Raw genomic sequence first — 15,440 nt, 5'->3', positions numbered from 1 at the left:
TCTGAGGTCTTGGCTAATTTCTTTTGATTTTCCCTTGATGTCAAGCAAAGAGGCACTGAATTTGAAGGTAGGCCTTGAAATACATCCACACATAAACCTCCAATTGACTCCAATTGTGTCAATTAGCCTATCAGAAGCTTCTAAAGCCATGACAAAATTTTCTGGATTTTTCCAAGCTGTTTAAAGGCACATTCAACTTAGTGTATGTATACTTCTGACCCACAGGAATTGTGATACAGTTGAATTGTGATATAAGTGAAATAATCTGTCTGTAAACAATTGTTGGACAAATTACTTGTGTCACTCACAAAGTAGATGTCCTAACCCACTTGCCAAAACTATAGTTTGTTAACAAGAAATGTGTGGAGTGGTTGAGAAAAAGAGTTTTAATGACTCCAACCTAAGTTTATGTAAACTTCCGACTTCAACTGTATCTGGTTGAATATGCCATAGAGCGCATTCATTTTTAATATGAGAAATCAAATCCTTTTCATATAATATCCACAAGCAGACACACACACACTCCTGTGAGAGCGGTCTACTTTCTGTTTGTCAGTCATTTTATGTGATTAACGGGAAAGAAAGTGTATTTATATTCTACTGCCTGCATAAATACTGTAATATTAATTTCTTGTAGGATATAGGGCTTTGTAATAAACCTTTTGTTTCCTTGCTTTGGATTCATCTTATGAAATCATCTTAACCAAAGTCTACAAACTAACAGGCAAAAGGACAGCTTTTCTCTGGTCCCCATGTTACCCCTGACACTAGGTGAAGGTAGGGGTTGAGGTGGAAAATTGCATTTGTATGGAGTAAAATCACAGCTCCCTGCTATATGCCTCACTGGCTTCCTCTCTGCAAGGAAACATCTGATTAATTGCACAGTGCTAAATGGTTGCGTTCAGCAGTCAGGCACAGGCTCATTAACACAGTGTGGGTGAGAGAGAGAGCGAGCAAGAGGGCGCGAGAGAGAGAGACGACGTGGCACAAACCTGCTGCTCCTCTCCTCTCCATCTCCGTGAGCTCTCTACACCACCTTCGCTTCCAGCCCAGCCCGGGCCTCTCCGCACAAATCAATGAGCACAGGCAGCCTGCTGTGGCTAAACGCTGTTTATCTCTTCTTCCCCATCACTGGCTCTGCCTGCTGTCTGTGTGGTCCCTCTCTCCCGCACTCATTAGCTCTGCCTTGGGACTCCAAGACTTCAGTTGGCTTTTAACGTCTCTAAGTCAAGTCGTTATTCTCTATGGGACCTGTGTGTCTCTCTCTGGGGGGCCCAACCTGATGCGGAACATGGAGAACATTGGGTCGGTCCAATTTGGAGCTCTGTATCCTTGGAGAGCTCTGTGATGCCTAACAAATCCTCTTTGAATCCCCAATTGTATTAACTTTAGAAATAGATGATACAAACTGGGTCTGTTGACTGCAAAGCTTTAGATAAACTGCAAGTTGACGGAAGTACTGTACAGTGTGTTTTAAACAAGGAATGCTCAGTCAGAGTATGAGATGAAGGTAAAGGTGGGGTGGTGTGTTGCAGTGTGTGGATGGGTATACTGGGTGGGTGGGTGCACTGTATGGGTGTATGTTGATCTTATTGTTTGTGTTTTGTAAGGCTCTCTCTGTGTGCGTGCACTGTGGAATGACCTCATTGATGAAAAGCGATGACTCATAGAGCAGAGAGTCTGTAGCTGGGGCATCTGTTCTCCCTGAGTGCCTCTGCTCTCCCCTCTGAACAAAACCAAGCCTGCCCACCTTCCTGCCAGAGGCCCCAAATGGTCACCATGTGTCCAGGCACATTCAAGCATGTAGAGGTAGTGGAATGGGAGGAAAATCTGTGGTTTGTGCTGTGCTGCAGACCACATAGAATAGTATAATAATTGGCTACAATATTGTGCCACAACACACTGTTGCGGTGTGCTGCATATTCAGGATTAAAATGCGTTAATTAATTATGAATATAGACTTTTTTAATCTAGCTTTGACATTTCCTCTAAGGAAATACAGTATGATATGCAGGTATGCAGGGTGGTATACCAGCAGCATACTAGCCTGCATACCACTGCTGGCTTGCTTCTGAAGCTAAGTAGGGTTGGTCCTGGTCAGTTCCTGGATGGGAGACCAGATGCTGCTGGAAGTGGTGTTGAGGGCCAGTAAGAGGCACTCTTTCCTCTGGTCTAAAAAAATGTCCCAATGCCCCATGACAGCGATTGGGGACACCGCCCTGTGTAGGGTGCTGTATTTCAGATGGGACGTTAAATGGGTGTCCTGACTCTCTGAGGTCATTAAAGATCCCATGGTACTTATCGTAAGAGTAGGGGTGTTAACCCCGGTGTGCTGGCTAAATTCCCAATCTGGCCCTCAAACCATCAGTCACCTAATAATCCCCAGTTTCCAATTGGCTCAGTCATCCCCCTCCTCTCCCCTGTAACTATTCCCCAGGTTGTTGCTGCAAATGAGAACATGTTCTCAGTCAACTTACCTGGTCAAATAACGGATAAATAAACAGTATCAGGAGGTGCAGGTTAGTAGAGGGAGAAAGGGAGCTTGTTAGGAGTAAGCTGTTCCGGTTTGGATATCACATTGATTTCTGTATGTTGAGGCTGACTATTTTGCACTCTTGATACATTTTGAACTCAATCATGAAGCACAAAGACAAATGAGGAACAGTTATTTTTTTTATTTTTTTATTTCACCTTTATTTAACCAGGTAGGCAAGTTGAGAACAAGTTCTCATTTACAATTGCGACCTGGCCAAGATAAAGCAAAGCAGTTCGACACATACAACGACACAGAGTTACACATGGAGTAAAACAAACATACAGTCAATAATACAGTATAAACAAGTCTATATACGATGTCAGCAAATGAGGTGAGATAAGGGAGGTAAAGGCAAAAAAATGCCATGGTGGCAAAGTAAATACAATATAGCAAGTAAAACACTGGAATGGTAGATTTGCAGTGGAAGAATGTGCAAAGTAGAAATAAAAAATAATGCGGTGCAAAGGAGCAAAATAAATAAATAAATAAATTAAATACAGTAGGGAAAGAGGTAGTTGTTTGGGCTAAAATATAGGTGGGCTATGTACAGGTGCAGTAATCTGTGAGCTGCTCGGACAGTTGGTGCTTAAAGCTAGTGAGGGAGATAAGTGTTTCCAGTTTCAGAGATTTTTGTAGTTTGTTCCAGTCATTAGCAGCAGAGAACTGGAAGGAGAGGCGGCCAAAGAAAGAATTGGTTTTGGGGGTGACTAGAGAGATATACCTGCTGGAGCGTGTGCTACAGGTGGGAGATGCTATGGTGACCAGCGAGCTGAGATAAGGGGGGACTTTACCTAGCAGGGTCTTGTAGATGACATGGAGCCAGTGGGTTTGGCGACGAGTATGAAGCGAGGGCCAGCCAACGAGAGCGTACAGGTCACAATGGTGGGTAGTTTATGGGGCTTTGGTGACAAAACGGATTGCACTGTGATAGACTGCATCCAATTTGTTGAGTAGGGTATTGGAGGCTATTTTGTAAATGACATCGCCAAAGTCGAGGATTGGTAGCATGGTCAGTTTTACAAGGGTATGTTTGGTTATCATGCGGTTTTGGAGTGATAAACAAATGACAAGGATGTAGAGGGAACTAACAGTAAAAATGATGTGTCAAATATAGAATCACAGGAGTCCATAGTGTTGCTATAATAATAGCATTTACACCAGATGTATCAGAGTCCTCCATAATGTGACACACACCAATTCTACATTCCCATTATTTATCTGGGACCACATTTAGAGTGTGTTATATATGTGTATTTATTTTTTAGGGGGTAGATCAACTTTAATATTGCAGATAGATTATGGCTTCCATCAATACAATTGTCCGCACAATTTCCAATCCCCCGTATATATTTTTGTAAATGTACAGTACCAGTCAAAGGTTTGGACACACCTACTCATCTAAGTGTTTTTCTTTATTTCTACTATTATCTGCATTGTAGAATAATAGTGAAGACATCCACACTATGAAATAACACATATGGAATCATGTAGTAACCAAAACATTGTTAAATAAATTTAAATATATTTTAGATTTCAGATTCTTCAAAGTAGCCACCCTTTGTCTTGATGACAGCTTTGCACACTCTTGTGTTTCTTGGACCAAGCAAGTTTCTTCTTATTATTTGTGTCCTTTAGTTGTGGTTTCGTGGTTTCGTTGACCATGAAGGCCTGATTCACGCAGTCTCCTCTGAACAGTTGAAATGTGTCTGTTACTTGAACTCTGTGAAGCATTTATTTGGCCTGCAATTTCTAAGGCCGGTAACTCTAATGAACTCATCCTCTGCAGCAGAGGTAACTCTGGGTCTTCCTCTCCTGTGGCGGTCCTCATGAGAGCCAGTTTCATCATAGCGTTTGATGGTTTTTGCGAATGCACTTGAAGAAACTTGAAAAGTTCTTGAAATTTTCCGCATTGACTGACTTTCATGTCTTAATTAAAGTAATGATGGACTATCATTTCGCTTTGCTTGTTTGAGTGGTCTTGCCATAATATGGACCAAATAGGGCTATCTTCCGTATACCACCACTACCTTGTCACAACACAACTGATTGGATCAAATGCATTAAGAAGAAAATAAATTCCACAAATGAACTTTAACAAGACATACAAGAGTTACCTGCCAAGAGTGTGCAAAGCTGTCGTCAAGGCAAGGGGTGGCTACTTTGAAAAATCTCAAATATAAAATATATTTTTGGTTACTACAGTACATGATTCCATATGTGTTATTTCATAGTTTTGATATCTTTACTATTATTCTTCAATGTAGAAAATATTAAAAAATAAAGTAACACCCGGGAATGAGTAGCTGTGTCCAAACGTTTGACTGGTACTATCAATGTAATATATACAGTTGAAGTCGAAAGTTTAGGTTGGAGTCATTAAAACTCATTTTTCAACCACTCCACCAATGTCTTGTTAACAAACTATAGCTTTGTCAAGTCGGTTAGGACTACTTCTACTTTGTGCAAGACACAAGTACTTTGTCCAACAATTGTTTACAGACAGATTATCTCACTTATAATTCACTGTATCACAATTCCAGTGGGTCAGAAGTTTACATACACTAAGTTGACTGTGCCTTTAAACAGCTTAGAAAAGTCCACAAAATGTAATCTAAAATTGTGGAATAGGTTTCCTGTAAACAATAGATATTATATTCCTTCTCTTTTAGCCAGATAAATACTGATCGTCTTTTCTTATTATCTGCTAAGCCATTACAATTGCACTACACTATCATACAGGCAGTCCCAAGGCACTATCCAAAAGGCCCTAGTGTTGTCGCACCTTGACTATTGTTCAGTCGTGTGGTGAGATGACACAAAAAAGGACTTAGGGAAATTGCAATTGGCTCAGAACAGGGCAGCACGTCTGGCCCTTGGATGTACACAGAGAGCTAATATTAATAATATGCATGTCAATCTCTCCTGGCTTAAAGTGGAGGAGAGATTGACTTCTTCACTACTTGTATTATTGAGAGGTTTTTACATGTTGAATGCACCGAGCTGTCTGTTTGAACTACTGGCACACAGCTCGGACACCCATGCATACCCCACAAGACATGCCACAAGAGGTCTCTTCATAGACCAGAACAGGCTATGGGAGGTGCACGGTACTGCATAGAGCCATGACAACATGGAACTCTATTCCACATCAAGTAACAGATGCAAACAGTAAAATTAGATTTATAAAACAGATTAAAATACACCTTATGGAACAGCGGGGACTGTGAAGCAACACAAACAGTCACAGACACATGCATACACACACAAGATAACATACACAGTATACACACACATACACATGGATTTAGTACGGTAGATGGTGGTGGTGGAGCAGGTGCCTGAGGCCACACAGTGTTTTGTGAAATCTGAATGTATTGTAATGTTTTTAAAATTGTATAAACTGCCTTAATTTTGCTGAACCCCAGGAAGAGTAGCTGCTGCCTTGGATTCATAATAAATACTAATACAAATACAAAAATCATCACAGTCTTTCTGACTGGTCTGTACTCATCTTTCTTTAAGCAGCTAGTATTTCCGACTGGTCTGTACTCATCTTTCTTTAAGCAGCTAGTATTTCCGACTGGTCTGTACTCATCTTTCCTTAAGCAGCTAGTATTTCCGACTGGTCTGTACTCATCTTTCTTTAAGCAGCTAGTATTTCCGACTGGTCTGTACTCATCTTTCTTTAAGCAGCTAGTATTTCCGACTGGTCTGTACTCATCTTTCTTTAAGCAGCTAGTATTTCCGACTGGTCTGTACTCATCTTTCTTTAAGCAGCTAGTATTTCCGACTGGGCTGAAACAGCTCCTACTAACACGGCTTCCAATGCTGCAGCCTTATGGTTCATTGACATTTTCAGATCTTTTCTCCCCCTGCTTTTCCCTGCTCCCTGTTCTAAGTTGCTAATATTTCAGAACCTTGGACAGTTCCACTCTATACTACTGGCTCTGACTGCAGAAACCAGTATTTCAGCACTGGACAGTTCTCTTCTCTCTACTGCTTGCTTGTTTGGTGCTGTGACTGCCCCTACGGCTGCTGCTGCTGGGGAAAAATAAAGAAATCAATACACAGGATGCAGACAAAAATAGTGTTTCAGAGAGAAAAGAAAACCAGCACAGTCACTGACCTTAAAATGTCATGTATGCATACCTTTAACATCGACATGGAATGTGACTCATTTCAGTATTATCCTAGGTATGTAATTGTTCAATATTTAAAATGTGTTGGCATTTAAACCCCATTGTTATATAGCCTTTGTATCTCTGACAGAATAAGTCCCTTGTATTTGTATCCTGTGCTATCATAGTATGTGGAAAAACTGACATTAGGAGACAAATGTACACACATCCATTCTAAACAAAAGCAAGAGAGGAGCCCAGGAGCAAGAGGCTTATGATGGCCAGGATGAGTCTCTCTCTCATTTTCTCTCTCTCCTCAGCTGACTGCACTAGTCTCAGCTGCTCGCAGGAGAAATAGCAGAAATTTCAATAGCATAAAAAACATTGTGGAGGCGTAGCCTGAGGAAAATAATGGAGGAGTCAGCAAACCCTTTGTGCCTCTGCAGCTCAACCAAATATGATTTACTTTATGAATTCTAAACATCTCCTAAGGAGATCCACAGTCTGTCACATCTAATCTGGCCTGACCATGTGACTTAAAATGGCATAATAATGAACTGGGTGACTAATAGAACTTGCCCCTGCTTTATTACACACTGTTTTGTTTATACCGTCCTCTGCTCACTTGTCTCTGGCCACTGGTCTCCAAAGCCTTTCATCTATTTTGGGACACAAGCTTTCAGGATAATGCATGGGCCATTTGAACAGTGGTCTTTCTGCATTATGAAAGACTTAATATGCTGTGTTCGGGACATGGTTTGCCCAAGATGAAAGGCCATTTTTGTTTGTTTAAGAGATGGGTGTTCTGTAGGCAATTGAGCAGAAACATGGGACTGTACGTGCAACTTTACTCTCAAGGAGAAAGCCAGCCAGCAAACTCAATTTTGTGAAATCTGGTGCAGGGAAGTGGAATGCCTCTCTCTGCAGTAGCTCTTGTTGTTTTTTTCTCTCTGACTTAAGCTTTGAGATTTTTGGAGCTTTCTCTAAAAGTGGTCTCAGAAGCTTTGTGTGACTTCACCTCGGTGATGCACTGCTCAGCTTTGGGCAAGCCATCACAGCAAATAACTCTGATGCCTGCCCCGAGAGAGAGATTAAAAGAGGTCACCATCTCCTGGGAGGCAGCAGGGGAAGACTGAGTCAGAGTTGAGGGCACACAGCATCCATGATGCTGCAGCCACCATGATGCTATCCACCACCTGAGACAGCATATTGTCCACTCTACCTCTCATAACTTCCAAATGGCACAGCATACTATCCACACTACCCTTATCTACACTTATATCCTCAAACTGAAATCAAATACTATCAGAACCTCCCTACACATTATCCATACTGCTCACCACCTACAGTAAAACCTGTCTTTATCAATCCTTCCCATATACAAAGACCATATGCAAATCACACTGCTTTGGGCTTGGAGTTGGGTGCTGTCCCAGATGTAGTCAGTCTTTGTTTATAACTGTATATTTTGAATGGTTACGAATACCCTTCAATTGTTACATATGAAAAAAAATACTATATATAGCTTTCACTGACTGTCAAATTATCTAAAGAATTTTTTGGGTATATCAAGAGAAATAGAGAAGCACCAGGAACATTTTTATGTCTTACTCTACTCAAATAGCCCAATTATGATAATTGACACTGACAAATATCAGGGGTTGTAATTGTTCTTTTGAAGAAATTAGACATTTTCTCTGCTTTCTGCATAATCATTTTGAACTTTCACACTCCACGCTGAGGCAGGGAATTATGTTCATGTGAAGAAATGTAAATGAACCTCGTGTGATGACAACCAAGAAGGTTTATATTCCAGTCAAGGTCCTCACCATTAAAATTATATTTTGAACGTTCCTCGTTCATCCATTCACCATGTTTAGTTTTCAAAGATTTGATACTGAGTACAGAATCATTTATGTTTTTCTTGCTGACAAAAATTGGTTCAATTGAGTATCGAGCGTCAGAGAGCGATTTTTTATTCTTTTTATTTCTTCTTTTTTCTAGTTTGCTGCATTTTTTTTTACTGCATCATCTGACAGGAGGTCAGATATTACAGTTGAATGGAGTGTCTGTCAAGTCGGACTTCAGATGATAGACATCTAGTGTTGAGGACTTGATGTGAATAAAGGTGTCAACCCTGACCCTGAGCTTTGTAGCTTGGACTCATTTCCACACAAATTATGTTTCCCAATTGGTCAGCAGGCTGTAGTAAAAATCATTCAGGTGAATGTTTCTACGGTATCAAATGTTTTTAAAGAAATGTACTACTATAGGTCATCTTTAAAACATTTCCCTCACAAAATGTCTTACTTTCATCCCAATTATACATTGCCTTGTGACAATATGCCCCAGATTTCTGAATATTTCATGTGTTTTATATTATGGGCTGTACAATTGACAGTTTATAAATGCTCTTGATGGTCACCCTGCCCGCTGGCTTCTGTGATATGTACCATCTGTTTACGTCTAAAAACCTTGCACCAACATTCACTCACTTTGTTGTTTGCACCACTGAGTGACACTATGTTCATCTCACACACAGCAGACAGGAGATGCCAATATCCAGAATGTTGTTCCTTTTAGCATTGTGATGCCATGACATCCCCTGTTTATATTTTCTGCCAGAATGATTGGTAATTTATTTTTCATCTCCAAGTATTTTAACTTGTCAATGTTTCACAACACGTTTAGCATTGAGAAATACATAATAACGTCTGAATCCCAAAACTTCCAAATCAGCTTAGAGGCAGAAGATTGATACAAAATATAAGTCATGAGGGAATCATTTCTAAATCCTCCCAAATCCTTTTTCTTCATAAGCAGCTGGTAACATGTTTAAAATGTCAGGCTTTACCCAGTGTACTCTATACAATATGTAGTCTCATGGAAGCTGGTGAAAAAACACCTCATATTTCAGCATTTGCTTTTTAATTTCCTCTGTGCTGCTATGCTATCAGACATAGACTGCAGTCTTTTCTCTCTCTTAATATGCTGTGGGGATGGATGATAAAAGCACAGTGTTTTTCAGTGTGACCTGATGGTGCTTCTACAATGACAGAATAAGCCCCTGTCCTTTCAACCAGGGGTCAGCTCCTGAGTTTTATCTTATCTGGCTGTCATTCACAGTGCGCTGGGATACGGCCAGACGCATGAAAACCGTTGTTGAGTCTCCCAACCTTTAGAAATATCAGACGTGCATACACGGCTCTCCCTGCTCCTCGCTACTCTTCCAGTCGCCACCTGAGTGGGTGATGGTGATGTAGCCGTGCTCAGTCCTTCACAGCCGCCTGTCTTATAAAAGGAAATGTCTGATTGGACAACCTTCTGCAGTGGTCTCTTGAGTGAAGGTCACTAACGTAGGAGAGGATATAGAGGAGAGTGGATGGCTGAGTCTCTGGCTGTGCGCAGAATTCTTATGTGCTCTAGCTAGCTAGTCTATGGTAGTTCTTCACTTCACAGCTCCATATACAGTGGGGCAAAAAAGTATTTAGTCAGCCACCAATTGTGCAAGTTCTCCCACTTTAAAGGATGAGAGGCCTGTAATTTTCGTCATAGGTACACTTCAACTATGACAGACAAAATGAGAAAAGAAATCCAGAAAATCACATTGTAGGATTTTTAATGAATTTATTTGCAAATTATGGTGGGAACTAAGTATTTGGTCATTAACAAAAGTTTATCTCAATACTTTGGTATATACCCTTTGTTGGCAATGACAGAGGCCAAATGTTTTCTGTAAGTCTTCACAAGGTTTTCACACACTGTTGCTGGTATTTTGGCCCATTCCTCCATGCAGATCTCCTCTAGAGCAGTGATGTTTTGGGGCTGTTGCTGGGCAACACGGACTTTCAACTCCCTCCAAAGATTTTCTATGGGGTTGAGATCTGGAGACTGGCTAGGCCACTCCAGGACCTTGAAATGCTTCTTACGAAGCCACTCCTTCGTTGCCCGGACGGTGTGTTTGGGATCATTGTCATGCTGAAAGACCCAGCATCTTCAATGCCCTTGCTGATGGAAGGAGGTTTTCACTCAAAATCTCACGATACATGGCCCCATTCATTCTTTCCTTTACACGGATCAGTCGTCCTGGTCCCTTTGCAGAAAAACAACCCCAAAGCATGATGTTTCCACCCCCATGCTTCACAATAGGTATGGTGTTCTTTCGATGCAACTCAGCATTATTTGTCCTCCAAACATGACGAGTTGAGTTTTTACCAAAAAGTTATATTTTGGTTTCATCTGACCATATGACATTCTCCCAATCTTCTTGTGGATTATCCAAATGCTCTCTAGCAAAAGTCAGACGGGCCTGTGCATGTACTGGCTTAAGCAGGGGGACACGTCTGGCACTGCAGGATTTGAGTCCCTGGCGGCGTAGTGTGTTACTGATGGTAGGCTTTGTTACTTTGGTCCCAGCTCTCTGCAGGTCAGTCACTAGGTCCCCCTGTGTGGTTCTGGGATTTTTGCTCACCGTTCTTGTGATCATTTAGACCCCACGGGGTGAGATCTTGCGTGGAGCCCCAGATCGAGGGAGATTATCAGTGGTCTTGTATGTCTTCCATTTCCTAATAATTGCTCCCACAGTTGATTTCCTCAAACCAAGCTGCTTACCTATTGCAGATTCAGTCTTCCCAGCCTGGTGCAGGTCTACACTGTTGTTTTTTAAGTCCTTTGACAGCTCTTTGGTCTTGGCCATAGTGGAGTTTGGAGTGTGACTGTTTGAGGTTGTGGACAGGTGTCTTTTATACTGATAACAAGTTCAAACAGGTGCCATTAATACAGGTAACAAGTGGAGGACAGAGGAGCCTCTTAAAGAAGAAGTTACATGTCTGTGAGAGCCAGAAATCTTGCTTGTTTGTCGGTGACCAAATACTTATTTTCCACCATAATTTGCAAATAAATCCATAAAAAATCCTACAATGTGATTTTCTGGATTTTTTTTCTCATTTTGTCTGTCATAGTTGAAGTGTACCTATGATGAAAATTACAGGCCTCTCATCTTTTTAAGTGGGAGAACTTGCACAATTGGTGGCTGACGAAATACTTTTTTACCCCACTGTATCTACATATACAGCAGTAGATCCATTTATGCCTACAACTAGCGTTCTAGACGGTTTAAAGTATCCATGAACACTCATAACATGTTTCCTCCATTTGACGTGAATTAAAATGCCCCTTTCACATGGAAAGTGACATGCTGAAACTGTGATGGCTGGCTGTTAGTAGAAGTACTGTGAGATGTTTTGGGCTACAGGTGTCTTTAGACTGGGCTGTCAAAGTGTTTTTATACAGAGGTCCCTGGTGTGCCTGTAGCAGGTTGGACAAAGTGACGGTAGCGCATATAGGGAACAGTGTGGATGCTTTATGTGGATGAGCCCAGCAGGGGTGCACTGCAAAGACCGCATCAGCATTAACATAATCTACACTGACTGCTTCAGCATCAGTAATAATATTCATCATTTTATTGAATCAGCGATTTTATCCCAAGCTCTAAGAGGAAGAGCTAGCCGAGCGCATGTTGCTGCCTCTGCCCATTTAGCCAAGCCGAATATAGCGTGCTTGCTCTCGCACAAAGCCTTCCTCAACTGCACCATTTTATCTGTCTATTACTTACAAGTTACCACAAAATGACCTACTGCCACCACACATTTCCACCATCGCTGATACGTATATATGTTTTATTTCATTACCCTATTCTAGGTCTGTATATTACTATGCATGAATAATCCAGTGGTAGCACATCATTATTCATTGTGGTGTAAGGAGTGTTATTAAATAACATTCATATTTTGATAAGGCTATTACCCACAAAGGGGTGCGGCTCTCGCTGTATAACCCCCATTTCAGGCCCGCAGTTTGACCTTGAGTTGACATTCTGAAAAGAAAACATGTCCTGGGTTGTAACTCTGCCCCGTTTGTAACTCCACCCCTTTAAGGCCTGCTTGTCAGACCTAGAGCACTGTGATATCCATTATAACCTATATGTTGGAGGGGTAACACTGATACTGGTAACATTGACATGATGTACCGCACAATTTGAATTTTAAATCACATTAATTCAGTTATTACAGACTGTGACAGCCGAGACACTGGGAGCTGAAATGAAAACCTATTCAATTGAAATTTTCCTCCAAAGCTTATTGGCATTTGCACGTAGTATTTCTGCAAAACAGTTCCCCATCATAAAAAGCCCAGACTAGAATTTCTAGTTGCCTGTCCTGGAAGCTATAAGCTACTTTTCCATTTGACATACTTGGCCTTCTGTACCATTTATTTCACCCATGAAATGTGATATTGACAGGGCTGTCTTTTGGGAGGTTTTTTCTCATGGGCTCAAAGACTATTGTGGTTGTTTTTATGACAGAATGATATCATTCAAGTGGACAGAAAACATAAAATATTCATACCCTACACCAGTTGGTTAACAAACAGTACAAAACAGAACCTTTAAATTGACAATGATAAAAAGTGAGAAATGTGAAAGGGGGCGAGCACGCCCCCATCCACATCGATGGGGCGGCAGTGGAGCGGTTTGAGAGCTTCAAGTCCCTCAAGGTCCAAATCACTAAGGACTTAAAATGGTCCACACACAAACACACGCACACACACACACACACACACACACACACACACACACACACACACACACACACACACACACACACACACACACACACACACACACACACACACACACACACACACAGTTGTGAAAAGGTGTGACAGTGCCTCTTCCCCCTCAGGAGGTTGAACAAGTTTGGCTTGGGCCTTCAAATCCACAAAAAGTTCAACAGCAGCACCACTGAGAGCATCTTGACTGGCTGCATCACTGCTTGGTACGGGAACAGCACCGCCCTCGATTGCATTGTGCTACAGAGGGCGGTGCGGACAGCCCAGTACATCACTGGGGCCGAGCTCCCTGCCATCCAGGACCTCTATATCAGCCGGTGTGAAAGGAAGGCCCGGAAAATCATTAAATACTCCAGTCACCCAAGCCATAGACTGTTCTCTCTGCTGCCGCACAGCAAGCAGTACCGGTGCATCAAGTCTGACACCAACAGGCTCCTGAACATTTTCTATCCCCAAACCATAAGAGGTGTTAAATATCTAAAATGCTAAATAGCTAAAATAATGGCTACACATACTGAGTTGACCCTTGTAATTATTTGTATTTTTGCACTGTCTCTATGCACACACACAGGACTCTACACACTCACGCACACAGACACTCCAACACACACATAACATGCACACATTTATACCACAGGAGGTTGGTGGCGCCTTAATTGGAGAGGACGGGCTCGTGTTAATGGCTGGAGTGGAATCAGTGGAATGGTATGAAATACATCTAACACATGGTTTCCATGGTTTCCGTGCTGTTTGATGCCATTCCATTTGCTCCGTTCCAGCCATTATTATGAGCCGTCCTCCCCTCAGCAGCCTCCACTGATTCATACTGACTACACACACGCACACACACTCACACACAATCTTTATTTACGCCACTGCTACTCTGTTTATCATACATCCTGATGCCTAGTCACCTTACCAATATACATATCTACCTCTATCACTCCAGTATCTCTGCACATTGTAAATATGGTATTGGAACTGTAGCTTCTTACTTTCTCGTGTTCTTTTATTTCTGATTTCTTCTTTTTATTTCTTGTGTGTTTTTGTTCTCTTATGTTATTACTGCATTGTTGGGTTTAGAGCTCGCAATGCATTTCAAATCGTACTTGTGCACGTGACTAGAATATGTGCCCAGATTTTATTGTCAAAGAGCTTTGTATTTTGACTTTACAGTAACTATGACGTGATTAAGTACACCGCTCTCCTCTGCAAACGACCACAAACCCACCTTTCCCATTCTACTGTATGTGACTGATCCCCTCTCTCTCCTCTCCAGGTTTCTCTATCCTTCAAGCCATCATGGAGTCAGCAGTGGCCAATAACTGGCAGGTGACGGCCCGGTCGGTGGGCAGTATAGTGGACCCTACAGAGTACAAACGCATCATTGAGGAGATGGACCGCAGGCAGGAGAAACGCTTCCTCATCGACTGTGAGGTTGGAAGAATCAACACCATCCTGGAACAGGTATAGTACTGTGGGCCTTAAAGGCCCAGTGCAGTCAAAAATGTGATTTTCCTGTTTTAAATATACACTCACAGGCCAGTTTATTAGCTACACCCATCTAGTACCAGGTCGGACCCCCCTTTGCATCCAGAAAACCTGAATTCTTTGGGTGAATTTTACAATTCAGAAACGTTCCACAGGGAGGTTGGACCATGCTAATGCGATGGCATCACGCAGTTGCTGCAGATTGGACGACAGTGCATTACTGCTGTGAACAGCCCGTTCCATCTCATCCTAAAGATGCTCTATTGGGTTGAGGTTTGGGGACTGTTCAGGCTGCTTAAGTAAACTGAACTCCAGGCAATGTTTTTCCACTCCTCAATTGTCTAATGTTTGTGATCAAATCAAATCAAATGTATTTATATAGCCCTTTGTACATCAGCTGATATCTCAAAGTGCTGTACAGAAACCCAGCCTAAAACCCCAAACAGCAAGCAATGCAGGTGTTGAAGCACGTTGGCTAGAAAAAACTCCCTAGAAAGGCCAAAACCTAGGAAGAAACCTATAGAGGAACCAGGCTATGAGAGATTGCGTGGAGATTGGAGCCGCTTCTTGTTTTTAGCTGACAGGAGTGGAACACGGTGTGGTTGTCTATTGAAATATCCCATCCGTGACAAGGATCGACGAGTTGTGCGTTCCGAGATACCGTT

General features: G+C 41.9%; 1 protein-coding gene across 1 annotated transcript in view; it reads left to right on the top strand.

The window, feature by feature from the left end:
* The window catches only part of LOC135547850 (glutamate receptor 3-like), a 113,853-nt gene that overhangs the window by 40,830 nt on the left and 57,583 nt on the right, over window positions 1-15,440 (top strand). Inside the window, exon 6 of the mRNA XM_064977076.1 lies at window positions 14,564-14,751. Coding sequence (XP_064833148.1) covers window positions 14,564-14,751 — 188 coding nt within the window. The remainder of the gene's footprint in view (window positions 1-14,563; window positions 14,752-15,440) is intronic.

Source organism: Oncorhynchus masou, chromosome 11 (genome assembly GCF_036934945.1).
Source record: "Oncorhynchus masou masou isolate Uvic2021 chromosome 11, UVic_Omas_1.1, whole genome shotgun sequence".
Taxonomy (NCBI): Eukaryota; Metazoa; Chordata; class Actinopteri; order Salmoniformes; family Salmonidae; genus Oncorhynchus; species Oncorhynchus masou.
The sequence above is the reverse complement of the archived record's forward strand: the minus strand, read 5'-3'. Positions and strand labels throughout refer to the sequence as shown.